The sequence below is a fragment of the Halyomorpha halys genome, unplaced genomic scaffold, assembly GCF_000696795.3.
Source record: "Halyomorpha halys isolate HHAL.00 unplaced genomic scaffold, Hhal_1.1 Scaffold251.1, whole genome shotgun sequence".
Classification (NCBI taxonomy): domain Eukaryota; kingdom Metazoa; phylum Arthropoda; class Insecta; order Hemiptera; family Pentatomidae; genus Halyomorpha; species Halyomorpha halys.
Genome location: NW_027106674.1, coordinates 514,556 through 536,191, shown reverse-complemented (window position 1 = coordinate 536,191; position 21,636 = coordinate 514,556). Strand labels below are relative to the sequence as shown.

The 21,636-nt window shown below is 30.5% G+C and overlaps 1 protein-coding gene across 6 annotated transcripts in view; it reads left to right on the top strand.

The window, feature by feature from the left end:
* LOC106680233 (GRIP and coiled-coil domain-containing protein 2) overlaps positions 1-15,667 on the top strand; it is a 98,754-nt gene extending 83,087 nt beyond the window's left edge. The window contains exons 26-35 of one of the 6 annotated variants that reach the window (XR_010842777.1): positions 1,959-2,113; positions 2,194-2,394; positions 3,698-3,935; positions 4,026-4,178; positions 5,886-6,005; positions 8,398-8,541; positions 9,796-9,900; positions 10,420-10,613; positions 10,688-10,846; positions 13,648-13,771. Coding sequence is in view for 4 of the 6 variants with exons in the window: in XM_067045026.1 (XP_066901127.1) it covers positions 1,959-2,113; positions 2,194-2,394; positions 3,698-3,935; positions 4,026-4,178; positions 5,886-6,005; positions 8,398-8,541; positions 9,796-9,900; positions 10,420-10,613; positions 13,648-13,771 (1,434 nt within the window). In the remaining 2 variants the exon portion in view is untranslated. Of the gene's footprint in view, positions 1-1,958; positions 2,114-2,193; positions 2,395-3,697; positions 3,936-4,002; positions 4,179-5,885; positions 6,006-8,397; positions 8,542-9,795; positions 9,901-10,419; positions 10,614-10,687; positions 10,847-13,647 lie in introns of those variants that run through there. The other 5 variants (XM_067045026.1, XM_067045024.1, XM_067045025.1 and 2 more) reach the window with 5 other exon arrangements.
* Positions 15,668-21,636: the final 5,969 nt, after the last annotated feature.

Here is a 21,636-nt window from a genome sequence, read left to right as displayed (position 1 = left end):
ACTATATTTTTAATTTACTTTGTATGGTATGTATATGTAAAGATATTATTGGAGAAGTATTGAATAAGTATATGGATTCAGAATGGAATGAAATTTCAATTGTACTAGTCATGGAAATAAAAAATTGGTAGGTAATTACATATATTTTGTTGTGTCAAATATGTTATAGTATTGAATTGTAATTATTGTAGGTGTATGTGTAAGCAGTTATTATCTCAGAGGCGGTTTTTTGACCAAATGTTTATTTTAATGATTAGAGTAAAATTGATTCAGATTTTATTAGAAGAAGAAAAATATTTTGAGTACAAAATAATTCTTTTTTTACCTTATCTTCCCATCAAGATTGGTAATTGCAGTACATTCAAGAAAAAATAGAAGAATAATATTCACAGAGAAATTCACAGTCAAAATTATTTCTCTTTAACCACCATCAATACACTTTTATAAGAGTAATTGCAGTAATAAAAGTGTATTGATGGTGGTTAAAGAGAAATACTTTTGACTGTGATTTTTAATGGATATTTGACTTATTGGATATAAATGTTTTGACCTGGGCAGAATAGCCTGTATGAAGTTTTTGGAATGATTAAATGATATGTTTCATTGTGAATTAAGTAGATTGTCCCTGAAGATGGCCGAATTGACCGAAACGTTGGATGTGTAAAAGAAATAAAAGTTTTGAGACTATAATTTGGATAGTGTTTTGAATTGTTTAGTAAAAAATTGCCAGTCTCAAGAAAGAATTTTAAGATTATAAATAAATTATAAAATTATTTTATGTATCATTACAGTATTGTTTATTTGTCGCCAAAAAGTGAGTAAACCAATTTTGTATAGTCAAATATGGAGTGGAAAGCATCATTAAAAAAGCCAAGATGGCGGCATGTTGAGCAGATTCAAATATTTTCAACTCTGTTTATCTTCCTATCATGATTGTAATTACAATAGATTTAAGAAAAAAATACAAGTCGATAATAAGTGTTAAAGAATAATATTCATAAAGAAAGTCATTAGCAAAAGCTCAAAACTGTTGTGCTGCAATCGATGTTTGCATTCAACACCTAGGCAGGGGACTCTTTGTTTTTGATGGAGGAGGAAATGGACGTGTCCAGGAAACTAGGTCATCTCCAGGAAAAGTTGGTGTGGACCACCCGTTGTCTACTGTCAGTGATAGACAGTGATAGAAAAAGAAGACCTCAAGAATCATCCAACAAGAATAAGTGAATCTTTGTTTGGATTGCCGAGAGATAAGATGTTTGCTGAAAAGAGCAGAGGACCAATACTTTGTTTACAGTCTGTGGTTATATTAAAAAAGATTATATAATTGGTTAGTGTTACTCAACATATATTATTGGTATATTTGTAAAAGTAGCCATAAATTTAGTTTAATGTTATTGTGTTCTGATTGTCTAGAAAACCCGTCCTGAGATTAAGATTCAATTATGTTATAAAATTTAAAATAAAATTCTCATATCTAGTTAATATTTAATCTTTCCATCTGAACCTTGTCATCTTCAAAGCTGTATTTTAGATTTGAGAATAAATAACAATTTTTAAATTTATTTTAAATAAATTAAGTATATTACAATATAATAAGAGGAAGTACTGCGATCCTGAAAAATTTTTGAATTATAATTTTCAATGGAAATACACGATTGGTGTCTGTCTCCTGAGTCCAAATAACAAAGTCTCCCATTACTTTATTATGCTTTGTTGTTTTATCAGTATTAATTTATACATTCATTAATTATTCTCAATATTTATTTTGAATTTCTCAACATCTCATCTTCTAAGTTTTTTTTATGTTATGTAAATTTAATTGACGACACATACAGGTGTGACCGAAAAGGATGTATATTATATCAAATGTTCAGTATTCACAAAAATTTTTGAACATTAGCATATTCTATTAAAAATATATCTATTTTCTTACATACGATTCTTACTTGTATTAATAGAAAGTTGCATGCAATTATGATATTGGGCTTCTTGAAACTGCAAAGAAGAGAATTTTAATAGAATCTTGTATGCAGAGCGAGTTACTTAAAGTGGCTAGACTAAAATTGAGAAGACTTACAGCTGATAAAGGTGTTGAGCATATTAATTTTTTAAAGTAAGTTTAATTGAGCTTTAATTTTCTGTTTTCATTTCATATTAAAAAAAAATTATTTCAACATTCTTTCATAATTTTAGGTCACTTAAAAATGAATATTTAGACAAAGGCGTTGAAATAACTATTTTTATAAAGTATTTACAAAAAAAAATGGCACTCATTTTGAAAGAGATTGAGAAGTATGATCTAATGCCGAACAAGATAGAAAAGGAGTTCTTGAAAAAAATTAATCCGTTGAGCTTACCTAAGAAAATTGTTGAGACCTTCAAAGTTTTAATAAAGTAACATTTCAATTATAAATTATTCATATAATAACATAATTTTATTATTTCTGGGAATGTTCCAAGATATTCCACCTATCTTAGCTGGTGGTATCATTTGGATAGGCATTTTTAGTTGTTGGTTTAATATATTTTGTGTTTGTATAAATAGTTTTATTTCAAAATTTAATTTCTATCTATTATTTTTCAAGGGTTGTAAGTAATTGAAATAATTGTAAATATTTGTATAAAATGTAAATATAAAATTGTAAATATAAAATTGAAATAATTGTAATTGTAAGTGATTGAAATAAGTTTCAAGGAAAAGTTGAACACTTCACGCTTCTTTAAAACTTTACTTTATTGAACCTTTAGAGCTTCTTAGTTCATTTTGAACCTACAATTACAAATATTTCATGTTAAACATTTAAAAGTTATATTAACATAAAAATAAAAAATAAAAACTCTATAAATACAAACACAGCATAATTTATTTATTTTTTGAAATTAACTTATCGCTGTTCTGCAAGAATAATTATGAAACTGTAAAATGGACTTTATTGTGTTGGCATGCTCAAAAAATGGATTTTTTATATTATTATTATTAGTATATTAACATAAATGAGTTTATAAAATTCCTCCCTTAGTGAATTTTGAAATAGAATTACATCAATTTACAAAGTAGCATTATAAATTGTATATTGCATTGTAGCAAATACATTTTTGAGCCTGCCAACACAACTAAATTTTATAGTTGCATCATTATTCTTGCAGAGCAGCAACTTGGGTTTGAAAATAAATGATTTAATTTTTTTTAAATTATGATAATAAAAAAAACAACAATAAATTAAAAACAAATTAACAAAAGGAATGCTTTGTGGGTTTACAATTATCATGTAATGTAATCATTACATAATACATGATTATCTCATTGTATATGAGATAATTGATATTGCATTAATAAAATAAAATAAAAAATATAAAATTATGGATAAAATATATATGCAATGTAATGACAAAAAGCAAGAAAATAAAAAAATAATTTGTTATATAAATGTTGGTGATTTTTAAAAACTGAATATGTACACATTCATTAGAAAAAAAGTAAATTATATTGTTTTTATATTTATATTGAGTTTTGAATGCTAATTTATTTGTTAACATTACTTTAAGTGTTGAATGTGAATTATCTATTATGTTGTTAGGTGTTGAAAATGAGCTAAATGCTCGAAACATTCAATATAATAAAGGTTTCTAGAAGTGTGAAAGGTTTTACTTTTCCTTGAAATAATATTATTAATATAGTTTTATTTTTTTATTTCAGAAATAAACCAGCAATTACTGATGAATTTGAAAAAAAAGCCTGCAGTAATGAATTGCATGCAATGGCTGCATATTTAGACCAAGATTATAAACCAATTTATGTATCAGAAGCATCTGAAAAATATTTTAAGGAATTAAATGAACTGGACTCTCTGAAGAATTGTCCACCAAACATTGATTCTGTGATTTGGTCTTTAGTAATACATTCCAGGAATGCTATGCTGTCAGCAAATATGAAAGTAAGACTGTTTTTTACTTATATATTTTGTTATGTGCCCTTGTATTACCTTTTAATTCAAAAATAAGGAATACAGAGTTAAATGTTTCAGGCTAATATTTATAAAAATTTTATTCCCTCATTGGAGAAGATTGCATATAATTATTTTAGGCATTATTTAACTCATCTTGAAAGGATAATAAAGATTCAAGATGTAATGGAATTAGAAGAAGAAATGCTTGCTAATCATTGCAAGAAAATGGAGGTTGGTTAGTTGTTGAAATACATATCAAGTATGGTAGTAATTTTTTAAAAATATTTGTGTAAATACATTTGTTTTTAATGTTATTTATTATTTTTATTCATTTTATTAATATTTAAAAAAAAAATTTATTGCTGCTGGTTTCATAAACATTTATACTTATCATTTCACCAAAAAGGTATTTAAAATAGATAATTAAATAATTTCTGAATGTTCTATGTTATATTTCTCTTGAAATCAGATAGTCAGCAGCTCACAATTGTTGAATAGTTTGATGGACAACTAACATTTTATCTCTTATTAATTGTCTGGAATTTTTTTTTTTTCATATGACTCGTATTTCCCAAGGCATAAAGGTCCTAAATTTGAAAGACGTAAGTTGAAATGGTCTCTATATCATCTTGGCTACTAGTGGCGTTCGTATTTTCTAGTCTCTGCTTTAGTGTACGGTTTGGTAGTAAGATTTTTCATTTTGTTCGATCAATTGTTTTTTCTTTATTGTTTTCAGAGTTTGTTTTGTGAAAAGTTCTGTTCTACAGTAAAATATATTCATTATGAAATTATTGTATCATATAATAGAAGAGTAATGCTAAAAGTACCATTATAAGGAAGTGATTATTTATCTTGTTTTCATAGTTAAGATACCACATTTAAGATTACATTGCTCGCAGTTAATAATAACCCTTTAATTAGATCCCAAATTCTCCAATCCCATATCACAACCCTCGAAGAATGGTATTTAGAGGCGAAATTAGAGGACCAAAATAAATCCCAACGAATTTCATCAAATCACCTTTACCCTTCGTCATAAACCTACTGACTGCCCTTCAGTATCCTTTAATAATGTTGCTTTTACCCTTGTAGAACAGATCCATTACCTTGGACTACATCTGGACAAACGCTAGCCTGGAATCTTCACACAAGACCGAAAAGATAGGAAACTGCACGTCGGTTTCGACTATTACAGCACTTACTAAACAAACGGTCTAAACTTCCATTATATTACAAAAGACTGATCTATATGACTGTAATAAGGCCAATCTGGACATACAGAGTTGAGCTTTGAGGCTCCAATAAACCTTTGAATTCCTCTCTTATTCAATCCTTACAATCCAAATCCTCAATGCTCCTTACTTTGTCACAAATAAAGTTATATATAAAGACCTTAATGTTCCATATGTGACCGATCTAGCCCGGATACGATTTCTTCCATTATAAACTCCCTAACCTCCCAAACCCCCACTAGTTTCTGAGCAGATTCTGAAAAAGTTTGATATTTTGTTTTCCTATCAGAATGGTAAAATTACACTCTGTACAGTGCTCGACTCTGAAACTTTAATCAAGGCTTAGTTAGTGCTGATCAATGGATTTCAAGCTTTCATTCCCAAGACACTCAGACTAGGGTTTAAGATTACACATAATCGTTTTACTGATTTAACTTTTTTGACACCCAATTGAATTTTTTAATTTTTATTCAAAAATGGTGTTTCGGTAACTCCTGCATGCCCCCTTGCAATAGTCTTGCACCACTATAGGGGGTATATTCCATAGATAAGAAAACCACTGGTATAGACTTATAGAGCTCACAATATGCATGAAATCATCCTGGAAAGTACCTTTTTCATGAAACGACCCTTAGAGTTTAATTTTTCACAGGTTGTATTGATTAAACTCTGTGCATTTAAATTTTTTAAAAAATGAAATAATCAGTTTCAGCTGGTTTTGCCAGATGGTTTGGTTGAGACCCGTCAAACAGGAGATATAGAAGATTTTGCTGATTGTGTCTATATTAGCAAGAGATACATAGATAAATTGAATGAAGATATAATGGTAAATATGTGTTATCTAATAACTATTACTGTGTGGTTATAATTTTAATAAATGAAATAGATATATTAATAAAAACTTTAGGGGAAAAAACACTCAAAATAGTATAATAAACTCTGTAAAATATTTTTTTATTTTTTTTTTAGTAATGGCCACTTGTGTTTTTGTTATGTTTAAGTAGAATAAGTTTTTAAGAGAGGAGTAGGAAGAGAGCTCTAATGCTTTTTTTTTTTCATTTTGGATTTTGGTGCTTTTAATAATTACTTTTTTTCTCACAAAGTCATATATTTAATATTGTGTTCTAGTTTTTTTTTTAAATACAGCTCTTGTATTAACCAATTACAATTACCATGCAATTATCTAGATATAAGGTCATATCAGTTAACCTTCAAGTATTCTGTCAAACTAAATTAAACTTGTTAGAAAGAAAAGCTTAATACTGGGGTAGGGAGTTAAGGGGTAGAGGGGCTAGAAAAAGCTTCCTTGAAAGAGTAATGGTTATAAAACATCCCTTACAGCATTCTGCGAGATGAAATTGTAAGAAATTACTTTTAGCAGGTCACATTAGCTGTTTGATCTGCTAGCTGCTGTTCGAAAAATAATGATTTTCTTTCCCCCTGACTTTTTCTAAATGAAAAGGGGCTAAATCTGTGTTTGTTCATTTTTATCCTCTCTTTTTTCTAAGAATGCTTCCATTACTACTCTCACTTGGAGGACTGAGTCCTCTCATCTTCTTTCACTCTGAGAATGGCTTAAAAAATTCTGGTCTCAACGTAACTTCAAAAGCCTGGCACACATTCTACCGATCCTGTGCCACCGGTTTGCTCTATGACTTGCTGAGAACTCAATTGGCTCAGTTTTGCCTCCTTCCCTCACTGAGTTCACTTGAAGGAAATCAGGGAAGGAAGGAGAGTAAGGACTCCTCTTACTAATTTAAAACTAGGTTTAAATGTGCTGAAGAATGCCTGTTCTATTATGGCTCTGAGTGGCTTTTCTTCTACTCCTACAACAATCTATGCATGCTTAGGGTTATTTGTGCAGGTTGTCTCATGACATTGTGGACAGATAGACTCACTGATGAGGATCAGGTTTATGATTGCAATTTGGATGGAGTTAAATTCCTCCTCTCCAAAACCACGACTAGATGGAAAGTAACCCACGCTGATGCCCCTCATAGGTCATAGATATGACTAGGGGGAAAACTGTTGAATCAGCCAGTTATTCCCGGATGGCTCCAAGAAAACCTATGTCCTCTTAACATTCCTTTCAGTCTCTTAGATCTTTTGTCCAATAAGCCTCTGTAGCTGTTCATTGGATCAATACTTTTGATTAAAGCTTCTTCCATATACCCATGTTTCCCAGCCAGCAATACCTCTTTCTTTTGGATCCTCTCATTCTGATGGATGGAAAAATGTCTTTACTCTATTCCTTCGTCTTAGGAGTAATGTCTGGAGTTGGATTTACCCATATCTCCTGAGGTTCTGAAAGTTTGCCCTCGACCATACACAGATTTCCCATAATGATGAATACTAGACTATTTAGTAGGCTTTGAGGCAGTATATCCTCCAAGATTGTTTAGTTGGTATAGTTACACATACGAGGGTAAGTCAATTTTTATCCACAATATAGTTACAAAATTTTATTCTAATCAAATAGGAAACTTATAAGTACATCATTTTTGGATATAGTCCCCTTGCTTTCAATGCACTTGGTCAATCGTACAAGCTTCATGATGCCCTCATAAAAGAAGGTTTTCGGTTGAGCTCCTAGCCAGGTATGCACTGCTTCTTTCATTGCTTTGTCCGAGGTAAATCTATGGCCCCTTAATGCCTCTTTAAGTTAGTTACTCATCTGTCTAATAGCACCATTTCACATTAACACTCAATGTTTCTTCATTTGTGGCGGTAAACGGTAGTCTGGCTCCTTCATTGTGCGTAACACTTGTGCAACATTTTTTTAATTTTTCGATCCATTCTTAGAGACTCTGTTGTGGCAAAACATTGTTCCCGTACTATGCTGAAAGTCTTCGATGAATTTCGGCCCCTGATATGCCTTCCGACCACAAAAAAACGAATCACTGAATGTTGCTCTTCTTTGGTGCAAATAGAAAGAGCAGCCATGATTAACAGCACAACAGCAATAACGAAACTAGCCTAGCAGCTTGAAACGTGCATAGACATAATAACAAATAAACAAAAGCATGCATCATCAACGCAAAACGACAGTGCTACCAACATAAACAAAAATATTAATTTTTTTTTTTTACTTTTATTTAATGTTCAGAATATATCTTTTCAAGTAAATAATTATATTTTTAAATGACTGATAGTAGAAATATAAATTTTTTCTTTATTAATTGTTACTCATTTATCAACTGAGTTTGTTTGTTTGTTAGGAGCTAGAAAAACAAAACCATGGAAAACTGAAAGATTTAGACGGCCAAATGAATTCCGTTTTTGATACAGAATTACTTCATAAGGAATTACGCTTAAGAATTAAGATTGAAGAGAATAATTTAAAGGATATTAGATTTATGAGAGTAAGTATTTCTTTTATTCGCCTATTAGTAACGTTTTGTAAGAGTAATTCATCTACTTGCTGATTACACTTTTAATTCTGATTATCTTGAATTCATATAGATTTTATTTGAAATTGACAGTCCTTTAGGACTAAGATCTCTTGGTAAAACTAGATCAAGATTTTCTCAGTTAATATAAAATTGATACAGTTTGTTTTGTTTAAAAAATATATATAAACAAAAAGTACTTCTTATATACTTAAACTACTTTAAAGTTAGTAAATAGAGTAAATAAGAAAGTATAATATAACATCAAAACTTATATTGGATACAAATTTTATTTATTTCTTATTTATAAAAAGTTTATTGAAATATTATTGCCATTTTCGGTTTCTAAAATGGATAATCAAGATTTTATTAACATTATTCCATTTTTAAAATTATGTAATAAATTTTAAAAATCTGATAGGGAAATAAAATGGAATATGTAATCCTTTTTTTCCCTATGACTTGTTCCATTAGGTATAAAGGACCTAAATTTCATCGATGTAAGTTTATTTCAAAACAGTCCCTCCTATTCCGTCATTGCTGTCTGAGACATCAATCACCTGCCTTTGCTTTGATATAGCAAATTTGAAAGTGGTTTCATAGTGCAGATTTTTCATTTTGTTTGATGAAAATTGATTTAATCTTTTTAGTGATTTTTATGAGATTTTGGAAAAGTGTGAAAAGCTCCTTTCTGAAGTAAAATGTATTAATGATGTAGTTATTTTGTCATAAAATAGAAAAGTAATTGTTAGATAACCGTAGTGTAAATGATAATTAATTTTGTTTTCATATTCAATGGACCATTAAATTTTTTTTTTTTTCAGAAAATCTTAATTTCTGATTTTAAATATTAAAGTGCGATGCATATAAATATACTTGTTTGATTAAATGCTCAGTGTATATATCATGTGCCTAATATATAGACAATCCAATATAGGACATACACAATAGTAAATTTTACTATTTAATTTTTGGATATAAAATTTACCAAATGTATTCATTGTAATTGAAAGTAAAAGAAAAAAAAGTTCTCAACAAAAAGTCTGACTTAAAATTAGGACTTTTTCAAAAAAATAGTGTTTGGAACACTACTTTTTTGACAGGAAGAAGAAAAAAGTAGATTATCCGCATCTTGTATTTAAGAATTCTTATTACTTGCATTCCCTTGTTTTATTTAAATTTCAGGATATTGCTAAATGTGTAATTATGATCACTTTGTTTTTCCAGGCTAACAAATATGTAAAAGATTATCTTGCTGAACTAAAAATGAATGATCAGGAACCATACGATACCAAAGATTATGATTTAATGAGAGGAGAGAAACTGAGAAAAGTAAGTGATGAGTATTGAAGATGAAATTCAGTCACTAAAATAATTTAATTAAATAATTATTCAAAATAAATTATAATTAGGTATTAGGAAAAAATATACACTTATTAAATCAGAAATTAGTAAAGGTTAGTAATGATTAATGTAACTAATGTCCCGGTCCTGTGCCACCACTCTCTGCTTTCTTGCTCTCAGCAATATTCTGGCATCCTATGCCAAACAGTCCTCCCATCTGAATTTCTGCCGTCCTCTACCTTTTGCTCAGTGGAGGTTTCCTTCATGAATTTGTTTTTGGGTATCATCCATATTCATCTTCAGTGTTAACTAACCTTAATCGGACCAAGTATTCTTTGAAGATCTTTCTCTCAATGATGTGGGTTTCATTCTCCTTGGCCTTTGTTAAACTTCACATCAATAAACAACATTAATATTGATTAATATTTCATTACTGTTATTATTTCATCATTCCACCTAAGAGTTGATTAAAGTCTATTTTTAATGTATTCCATTAAATATTCATAGATTGTGAGAAAATATTTTAAGAAATATTATGATGCACTGAAGAGTATCAAAAAAGCAAAAGAAGGTCAAAAGATTTTGATGCAAGAAAATGTGGATCTTAAAAATAAAATAAATAAGATGACTATTATGAACCAGGCAGCTGGAGAACAACTAAAGCCTGCTAAGAAGGATTTACAGGATCCACGCCAGAGCATGTAATTTTTTTTTTTACTTGATTTGCATATTTGTGTCATTAAATAATATTATCATAATGGCGTACTACAACTAGGTAACTCCTAATTTGGAAAATGTGGTTTTGTACAAAATGATTCTATTATGTTAGGACCATAACATGCTACAGCTAGGTTACTGTTATAGATGATCCACAGGTATAATTTTAAAGAAATAGATAAGTTGATGATGAGGAAAAAATCCGTTCTATACTAAGGTAACTTCCTTATCTAGTCTTTTAGTCTTATTGAAAAGTTGAGTTGTAGTTAGCTAAGTTGTATTCACATCATGATATGCTAAATATTCAAATATTTTTATCTCTAATTATTTATCATTTCAGTTCTTTCTAATGATAAATTAATTCCTGCCGAATTGTGCATTCTGAAAAAATTTCAAAACATGTAAATTATTTTAGAAATGGTTTGCAATTATGGTATTAAATTTTATATTTATGCAATAGAGGAATTTTGTAAAATTCCAAAATTTTGTAAAATATGTGCAAATATTTCAATGATATTTTCAAGTAATCTTTTTTATATACATTTATCTGATATCATGAGTAAAAATAAATAGTAAAATTATCAATTTCTATAGAATTTTTAGTCACATGCAAATTATATTTTTATTCTATTTCAAAAAAATTGATTGATGGTAGATTGTCATAAAAAAAATACAGATTTTCTTTCATTCAAGGGAATGCCCAGATGATTAGTAATAAAACTAATGAAAATAATTGCTTCATATAACTAACCACTTATTTTTCCCAAATTAGGTTGGCTTATAGTATTGTTCATAAGAATTTTTTTATTGAAAATCGGATATCCCAAAAAATTAACGTTTTCTCGATACAGGGTGTTTAAAGACAGGAGAAACCAGGAAAAGCCAGACAATTTCATTACCCTGGAAAAGTGATGGAATTTTTGTCAAATTCATCAGGTCTTCAGGAAATTTTCCAAAAACTTATTACTTAAAAAAAAAAGAATACAAAGTTACAAATACAGAAATATTATGTAGCCTCACATATTAGTACTTTTTTTTTTCTCATTCTCAATTTTCTGGGTATACTGATAATCCGATCATACCATTTAGGGCTGTTTTTTCTGTCTAAATCTAAAATTCAGTTGTAAAAGTTTCAAATTCAATTGTAAATTTCCACCAATCCAAACATTGTTCTCAAATAAAGTAAATGTAATTTTAGAGATTTTCCAAAAATTTATTGCTTAAAAAAATAAATAAATACAAAGTTATAAAAAAAAAAAATCATCAATTTCCTGCTTATAACATTGTTCTAAATTGATGAAAATGTAATTTGAAAAAAGTAGGTTATCAAAGAATTTTTTTTTTTGTGAACTATTTGGCCTCACTTATTAGTACATTTTCTAACCTACTGGCAAATACTCTAAGTGTTCTAGGATTTATGCCTAAGTTTATTCTTTCTCATTCTCGATTTTCTGGGTTTTATGAATATCCATTCATTCTGTTCAGGGCTGCTTTTTCTTTTTATATCTAAAAATAAATTGTAAAAATATCAATTTTCATCTCAAAACATTGTTCTAAAATGAAACAAATGTAATTTAAAATCTTACATAATGAATTGTGGCATTGTATGTATAGTTCAGGAACAAAAAAAGCCATCACCACTATCCAAATTGTTGGGAACAGAAAAAAATACAAAAACAAAACTCGACTGTTATTATGTTTGATTCTAAACCTAATGGGTTACACTAATTTTTTAGCGGAATAAAGGAGGTTTTCATTCAAATAAACCACACCATTATGTAGAATGCAAAAAAAAATCCATTAAAATAGCATGTTACCTAGATTTCATAAAAAATTGGACATTGTTTTGATCTTAGTCTACTCAATTAGAAATTATAAATGGGAAGTAGTTATATGATATCTAGGTGGATCATTAATGTAATTTCTAATATCCATCCAAAAAAAGGGATTTTATTTTAAATGTGATACTGACCAAAAATGTTTTTAGGGCACAAACATGAAGAAACACAGTTTTCTTCCTTTTTTTGTCAATTGATGAAGAAACGAGGAGGGTTATCCACAGGGTACCATTCTATTCTAACCATGGTGGGGGTTAAGGTTTCATTTTGTGGAACCATCACAGAAACAAAAATCGACCTTATATAATAATGAAAGGAAGATGGTCCGGGTGCTGTCAAAGAAAAAACTCAAAGTCATAAAACTAAACTAAAAGACATAAAACTATCAAAGTCATAAACAAAACTTAATTTGAGCCAACGTTTCGCCCTCAAAAAAAAGTTTTTTGCGTGTTTTCTAGAAAATAGTTTTGGTTAAAAGTGATGTAATTCATGGTTGGATAGAATTGGATTAGAGTGCTATTTAGAAACTTTTTGTAGAATTTAGAATTGAGCCATTTGTAGCAGAGGGAGTTAGAGCCCTCCCTCCCAAAAAATGGATACATGTAGTAATATAATATAATTAATATATAATATAAATAATATATAATATACATATTTTATCCATAGATATATATTATCCTCCCTATTATTTATCATTATCATTATCAGTTATTTTTATCATTTTTGATTGCCTATTTTTAATATTTTCTTTAATTTGCCAATATTCTTAATTTTAACATTATTTTCAAACATAACGTATTTACCTGTCAACCGCCACCACATACTTTGTTAAATTTTATTTTTGTTACCTATTTGTTTACTTTTTTACCTCATTCAAGTGCTTGTATCTTTTTTAGACCTGATGAATACCTCCAACTTGGTGGCGGGTGAAAGTGGTTCAAACTAAATAGCTTTATGACTATTTGAGTTTTTTCTTTGATTGCACCCGGACCATCTACCTTTTATTATTATAATATATTATATTATAATACTTCAGTTAATTTTTTTATATCTAAAATTAATGATTTTGTCTTACTCTATGGTAAATACCCACTTTTTGTTAGTTATGTTATAAATCAAAGGGTGATTTTGCTTGAATAAGTAGAGATTATTATTGTATAATTTTTTTTTTTTTTTTTAGAGGTCAAGCTATTGTATTGAAAGCAGAACTCACTCGACAGGTGGATGAAAACCATCAACAAATTGATAATTTATGGCAAGAGTTTGAGAAATTAAGAAATAGAACTGTTCCTATTTTGCCTTAACTAGTTCCTCTTTTCTATTAACTAAAGTTTTATTTATCAATATTCTCATGTTTTATAATATTTGTTATTTGCAAATTATTATAATTATTTTGAACTGGATATAATCTCCATTTACATCATAACTGGCCATAGTCGACAAAAATAATAATCAATCAAAACTTGTTATATTTCGCTTCTAAAAACACAAAAGTCTAAGAACTCTGGAAGGAACTCTGTAGAGATATGACGAACTTTATAAACTGTAATGAGGTTAACTAATTAATTATTTAAAAAAGAGAAGATTTACATCCCTTCCTTGAACATCCAGTTAAGATTAGTTTGTGTTTACTCTTAACCATTTAAGAACAGTGGTGGTGCATTATGGACGGTCTACTACAAAGGAAGTAGTACTGGAGCCAGATGTATGAAATCCATCTCATAGAACAACCATCTTTAAATAATTTTAAAAATTAGTTTCTATCACACTTGACAAGGAAACACATTTTTGGCGGTTCTAAAACTCTTAGTAATTAGGTAATTAATTTAATAAAGTGACAAATTAGGTTTTTTAAATTTTTGCCTGTAACTCCTTAACGGATATTTCTGTGTCAAATGAGTCCCATAACATATTAATTAGGTTAATTTAACGAATAAACAAATTTTATTTTCAAATTTTGCCCAAAATTGCAGTATAGTACAACATTTGAATCTAAACTTAAAACAAAAAGCATTTCTGGCTGTCCTTGAGTGGGTACTAAGCAGCTAATTAGTTTGATCATGTAACAGATTATAAATTTTTCTTTTGATTTTTCACCTTTAAGTACTAAAAGGTGGATCTTAGTAAAAAGGCTATGATGAAAGAAATTGAAGAGCATTAAATTATGTATCTAATGAGTCCCATAAAGGAATAATTCACTCAAGTATTATGTTAGTTAACCAACTGTTGAGGTTATATATTGACTTCAACAAACCAGCTATCGAAATTAGGAACAGTCAGAGTGTTAGGGTGTTGGTTTATGATCATACCATTTGAACGAATTATTACTCTATGGTACTTATTAAACGCATAATTTAGTTTATATTAGTTAGTTTTATTTTAAGTATTTATTAGGGTCCACCTATTAGGATTAGAAGGTGAAAAAATTAAAGAAAGACCTTTTCAACCATAAAAAGCATTAATGTTAGGGCGGTCAGTTTAGTTTTAGGTAATTGCATAGTAACCATTTTAGGACTGTCAGAAATGTGCTTCCATGTTAAGTTTGGATTCATAAGTACCACTATTCCCCAGTTTTGAAAATAAATTTTGTTTTTTGGTTTATAACATACTAATTAAATGAATAAATAATTGATGGTACCCATTCGATGCAGATTTTAATGCTTTTCATTATCCTATGCTATAACTGTTTTGCTAGGATGACCTGTTTTAGGTATTTTATTGATTTAATTTCCTAATTTGTAAGTTTTTGAATGCATTTCAATGTTAAACTTGATAGAAACTAATATTAAAATTACTTTCAAATGTATGTTCTATGAGATGGATTTTATGCTTATGACTCGTGTACTAAACAGTACAGGAAGTTGTTCCCTGTTGTTGGTTTACTGTTTTTGAAATTTTTATGTTTAGTGTTTGGAAATGGTATAATTTTGAGCTAGTTTGACCTTAGCAGCATCCAGTAGTGTTTTAGAGAATTTATATTACATTTGTATAGCACTAGAAAGGATTGGGTATCACTTTAGTTTATAGATGCTTGAGTGAGCTGAGAGACCTTGTGACGCTTTTGACTTTTCATTTAAATTTATGTATTTAGAGTGCTACCAATGGGTAGTTTCTCTACATGCCTGTATCACTCCATTTTGATCTTACATAAAATTTACTTAATATGTGTTTATGTAAATACACTTGTAAATAGCAATAAATAAAAAAAAAAATATATAAAATTTTTTGTTGTTTTCATAATTTGTAAATATTCAAATTAATTATCTTTTAAATGTTTTTTCATTTAAATTTATATGGACAATTTGTTAAATTAGTAATCAGAAATTATTAAAAGTGAAATTAATTATGTAGTGGGGTGGCTTAGAGGAATGGACCGAAGTAATCCTTAAATAAGTATTCTTATTTGGTTACCTTTTTACTGTATTATCAGCTTTTGTAGGAGTTTGGCTACCAGTGATTGTGGTCTTTGTTGTTTAGAGCTAGGTTGTATGTGATAGGCTTTTGATAACTTTAACTGTTTCATTGTAATGTTCTAAACAATCTATTGACATGAACTCCTCATTTTGTTAGATGATGATTGAAAATCTCTGATGATATACCTAATCTGAGATTTCAAAAATAATTTGATTAAAACTGTTAATCCTAGCTAATATAATTCTGCTTAAATATTTATTGTGAAAAGCTCAGTAAACAAAACAAAACCAGTTACAATATTGTTTTCTTAAATGGATTAAATGTTTGTAAACACTGGATGATGCAGTAGTTTTCAAAATTGAAGCATAATAAAATTTTGGTGCACACTTGTGCCACTTTTATGTGCTCATTGTGTACCAAAAAATGCTTCTGATTTTTTAAATAGTTAGTTTTATCATGGCTATATCTCAGCAAAAGGCATATATTTATTTATACCCCTTAATCACCATTATGTTACATGGATTTATAATCCATAACCATACTTAACTTGATTTTTATAAAAAATATCATTTGTATCCCTTGGCTTCTCACCCCATCATATGTATAACATTATTATATTGTATATAATGTTATTAAATAAAAGTAAATTTATTCCTGGAATTATTCCTTGGAAAAGACAATTAAATTGTATAATTAATTAGTTGATTGGTATATGTAGCTTTATTGAGTAAGTTATATGTTAGAGAAATAATAAACTATGACATACGAAAAAAAAAAAAGAAATACACAGTTAATTCATCTGAATTTGTTTAGTTACTTGAGAAAAAAAAGGAGCTGAGAAAGGGATCCAGAGTGCCTTGTCCCCGGGATAGGTTTGTGTTCTCAACAGCATGAGTTTCTGTCTGATATATCCATCCTCAAAGGGTTAATGAAGAAGGCTCTAGTTAATGTGTTATATTATCATTACATTGATAATGTGTCTTGATTGATTTGTAGGGATGGTAGAATATTTTCAATAAGCTCTTATGTTCATTGAAAATCTAAATTCATGGACACTTGCAACATGGGTCAGTATCTCCGTAGTAGTGGTGAGAATAAGCTTAGGATGATTCTTCACTTTCTCCCCTGCTCAGATGCAATTTTCTTTTTCTTTTTTTTCTTTTCATATTTTGGTGTTATTCATTATAATTTTAATTACAGATGCATTGATTTTTAATTTACACTTCATTATATGTACGTTGTTAAAATTTTATAACATGTATTGAAAATAGTCTCAAGTTGGGGAGGTAGTCAGGCTAGAATTTAGATTAAACCTGCAAAGTCCATGGAAATCTGTTGGTTCTGCATTAGTTTTTCTTTTAAATTTTGTTCCAAAATTGATTGTGTTGCGGCCAACATATGGTCCACAAGAAACATATGATTTTTATAACGTCAAAAACAAAACAACTACTCTCTATTGTTTTTTATATTGAAAATAAACAGACAACTTCTTAACGTGACACGTATCGTCTCCTTTATCTACTCACTACGCACTCGTAGTCACCAGCATTCTGGCCATCTTCGCTAGCTGAATCATCTTAGCCACGGAGGGGGGACTTCTTCAACTCATACTCCAAGAGGACAAGGCGGACGGACGTACGTTCCTTTTGTCGATCTACTTCCACTCAGAACAACCACAACCGGGGCCCCACCAATCACCGGTGAAATAAGACTTTTTTTTCTCTCTTTTTGTCTAATTCATTTAATTTTGTAATAGTTCTAAGATTTATTTTTTTTCTAGTTTGTATATTCTTACATATTTTGTGTTCCGTTTATTATGTTTACTTATTTAAAAATACAATAATAACAAAATTCGACCATTTCTTTTCTTTTCACGGTTGGGCTAGTAAAGGTTCCTTTTCAACCCCTACCCGCCGTAACAATTTGGTCCCATCCGGGCCGGATATTTTTCTTATTTATTTTTTTTCTCATGGTCCTCCGGTTGTCGAATTTTGTTATTGTACATTTTATTTCATCTTTTTTAAAGTTATTTTTTATAGAAAAAAAAATTTTGTAAGGTACTCCATTCCGCCATTAATTAATTTCGTTTTTCTCGTCCTCTCACTTCACTTATTATCTTTCAGTTTCCTTTTCATTCAACTCATTCACCTCTAAAATAAAAATGGACATACCAGGGGATATCAAAATCCAATTTGAAAAACTTAAAGAGAAATTAAATTTCTATTTATCGCAGATTAAAACATGTACTTCTCAAGGGCGAGGTATTGCAAAAGACCCTGAAAAATTATTCTTATTCAAAGGTATGCACTCAGAACTCAGACCTTGTTACACTTCCTTTTGCGAGACCTACGATTCCCTTAAAGACCTGTGCTCCGAATCAAATGTTTCAGACCTCTTTCCAACCAAAGAAGATCTTTCTCTCTTTGAATCCGTGCAGGAATATTATTATGAAGGTCTTGCCATTTATGAACATTACATGAACCCCACTCCTGTAGGTCCTCTTGCCTCTGCAGCCTTAAAGGCTCATATAAATTATCTTCACTCGGTATCACAAGTCAATCTTTCCTCGCCAATGACAGACAAGACCCATACTAGTCCTCATTCTATCAAAAATAGCACAATTACAAAATGTCCAAGCTTCAAGAGAGTCCTCAATAACCATCGTTATAATTAAGGTACAGTTGAAGGAACACTTCAGCCAACCAGTGATTCAAAAGATCTTCCTCAAAACTCTGGAGTCGCTGGCACACCTCCCTGTTCCAATTCTACATGCCATTCTAGTTCCCTGGGTCATCGTAATAAATTTATAAATTCCTTAGTGGTACAACACAAAAAACATTCTGTTGGTTCAGTTGTGCCAGAGCCACTTATTGACATTTTGTTGGAAGTTACCTCCATACAAACTCACTCACAACAGTTACCCTCTTCTTTGGGGTCTCCTAGCAGTCCTCATGGTCCTACTGGGCTCCAAGAGCCTGAATCACTAAGGTCAGATCGTTCCGCTACATCTGATCCTAATAAATCTAACGATATTCCATTAGAAAATATTTTCGTCCAAGACGAAACTCCAGGATCTAAACGCCCAGCTGCGTCAGATTCTAGTCATGCTAGCGACATTCGCTGGTAAATAATTTTCCTCCATATCACTCACAATTGCGGTGCACCTCCATCAGGTCCCCAATCTGTGGTCAACCTGAACCTACCCGCCTGCCTCAGCCTGAAATCCTAAAATCTAATCAGTCTACTCAGTTAGACGCTGATAAAACCAATGACATTTCGTTGGATGTTATCTTTATACAAAACCACTCACAGCCCTTACCCTCTTCTGTGAGGTTTCCAGGAAGTTCTCTTGGTCCCACCGAGCTCCATGAACTTGATCCTTTGAGATCAGATCGTTCGGCTTCACCTGATCTTAATAAATGTAACCACATTTCGTTAGATGTTACATTTCTCCAAAATGGTTCTTTACGTCTCGACCGCAAGAGGTCCCTACTCAGTGATCAAAAACTTCTCCTCATTAGTGTTTCTGAATTCAAAACTCATAGACCTAGACGCCTAGCTGCATCAGATCCTCACCATACAAACGAAATTGTGTTAGGACTTCATCGTCCACGAGATGATGCACTGCCGCTCCTAACCTCCAAGAGGTACTCAATGAATTACCGCCCTACGTAACTCTTGAAGAGGCCCTGCAGCTGAAAAGGAAAATCATATATTTCCTTCGGTTAAGTGGTGAACACATTGCTTATCAGCCATTGCAACCGCCCAACTCGGTCATCATAACCAGGGGAACGTAGGAAGCCGATAATTTTCCTAAGTGGTTGTGCAAGGGTTCCTATGTTCATTAGAATTAAGTTCCCCATAATATTTCTGTGTGCTTCTCACAATCTTAATTTTTTTTCACGATGTTGTCTTCTCAGATGCCTCACAACAAAATTATTTTGCATATACACCGTACATCTCATAAAATTAATCCGTCTTCTGTCCTTTACTCTCGTCATTCCAACTACTCGAATCATTCTTCAGTTGTTCACTTATCATCTTCATACCTTCTCTTACCCCTCGCGCTTTTCTATAATTTGCGCGGTTTTCCCTGGGCAGCATTTCCTGTGGTATCAAATATCTTATTTCTCTGATACTAGATAAATTAAAATTTTTTAGCAGGCGGAATGGTGTGCTCTTTTCTTACGCTGCTTGTTCAAATCCTGCCACAAAGTCATAACCGGACTGGAACTGCGAAGCTCGTTTTTCTTTAGAGGTTCGCCTGTACCTGTAAGGACACCTTATTCAACGCATGAACGCATTCATGGCTCACCACGTCTTCCAAATGCTGGATATTGCAAACTGCAGGACTGTACTCTGCAGCTAAAGGACTTCAACCGTCGAAACTAGTGAAGCACCACTTATTGCTGACCATACCTGCATAGTTGAAAACCAGAGATCAAACTAGCTCTCCTTAACCCCGTCAGTGTCAATTTAAAATTTTTAACAAATTTTAGGCGGGCGGTATGTTGCGGCCAACATATGGTCCACAAGAAACATATGATTTTTATAACGTCAAAAACAAAACAACTACTCTCTATTGTTTTTTATATTGAAAATAAACAGACAACTTCTTAACGTGACACGTATCGTCTCCTTTATCTACTCACTACGCACTCGTAGTTACCAGCATTCTGTGCATCTTCGCTAGCTGAATCATCTTAACCACGGCGGGCGGACTTCTTCAACTCATACTCCAAGAGGACAAGGCGGACGGACGTACGTTCCTTTTGTCGATCTACTTCCACTCAAAACAACCACAACCGGGGCCCCACCAATCACCGGTGAAATAAGACTTTTTTTTCTCTCTTTTTGTCTAATTCATTTAATTTTGTAATAGTTCTAAGATTTTTTTTTTTTTCTAGTTTGTATATTCTTATATATTTTGTGTTCCGTTTATTATGTTTACTTATTTAAAAATACAATAATAACAAAATTCGACCATTTCTTTTCTTTTCACGGTTGGACTAGTAAAGGTTCTTTTTGAACCCCTACCGGCCGTAACAGATTGGTTTTGGGAAATGTCAACTTATCTTCACCTACATAGTGTTGCATATCAAGTGAAATGGTATGGAATATATTCTAAAATCACATATATCACATTTCTTTAGCTAATGTAGAGAAGTTACAGCAGGAATTCAAAAACTTGCTATCGGTTTTTTAGCCCATTTGTGAGGACTTAACAGCTCCGTTATTTAAAAACCAATGGACATATCCTGGTAAAATTTCACATTTTTCCAAGTCTATACTTATTCAATACCTATGGAAAATTTGATGAAAATCTGAGATGGCTCAAAACTAACTAATGTTTTAGTGATTATTTACTGTTTACACATAGCTAACTTTATATATATAAGAGTACAAGATATAGCTTATGGCCTGTGGTGCAAATAATAAATAAAGCATAATAAAAATGATATATATCTAGAAATAAAAATAATTCACCTAGATTGGATTCAGTTTCAAATGATAGGTCACAATGGTTACAAAATAAATGTGTGATGCAAGGTTGTTAGCTTACCTTCTAGCCAATGTTGATTATGAATGTTTTGAAATTTGCACATTAGATAGATTTGTTTTAATATGATATATTTGTTGTAAATCATATTTAAATATATATATATTTGTTGTAAATTTTATGATTTTGGGGCAGAGTATTTGTAGTTTTGTTTATTTTATATGCTTCTTATGCTAATTATTAAAATGTCATTAA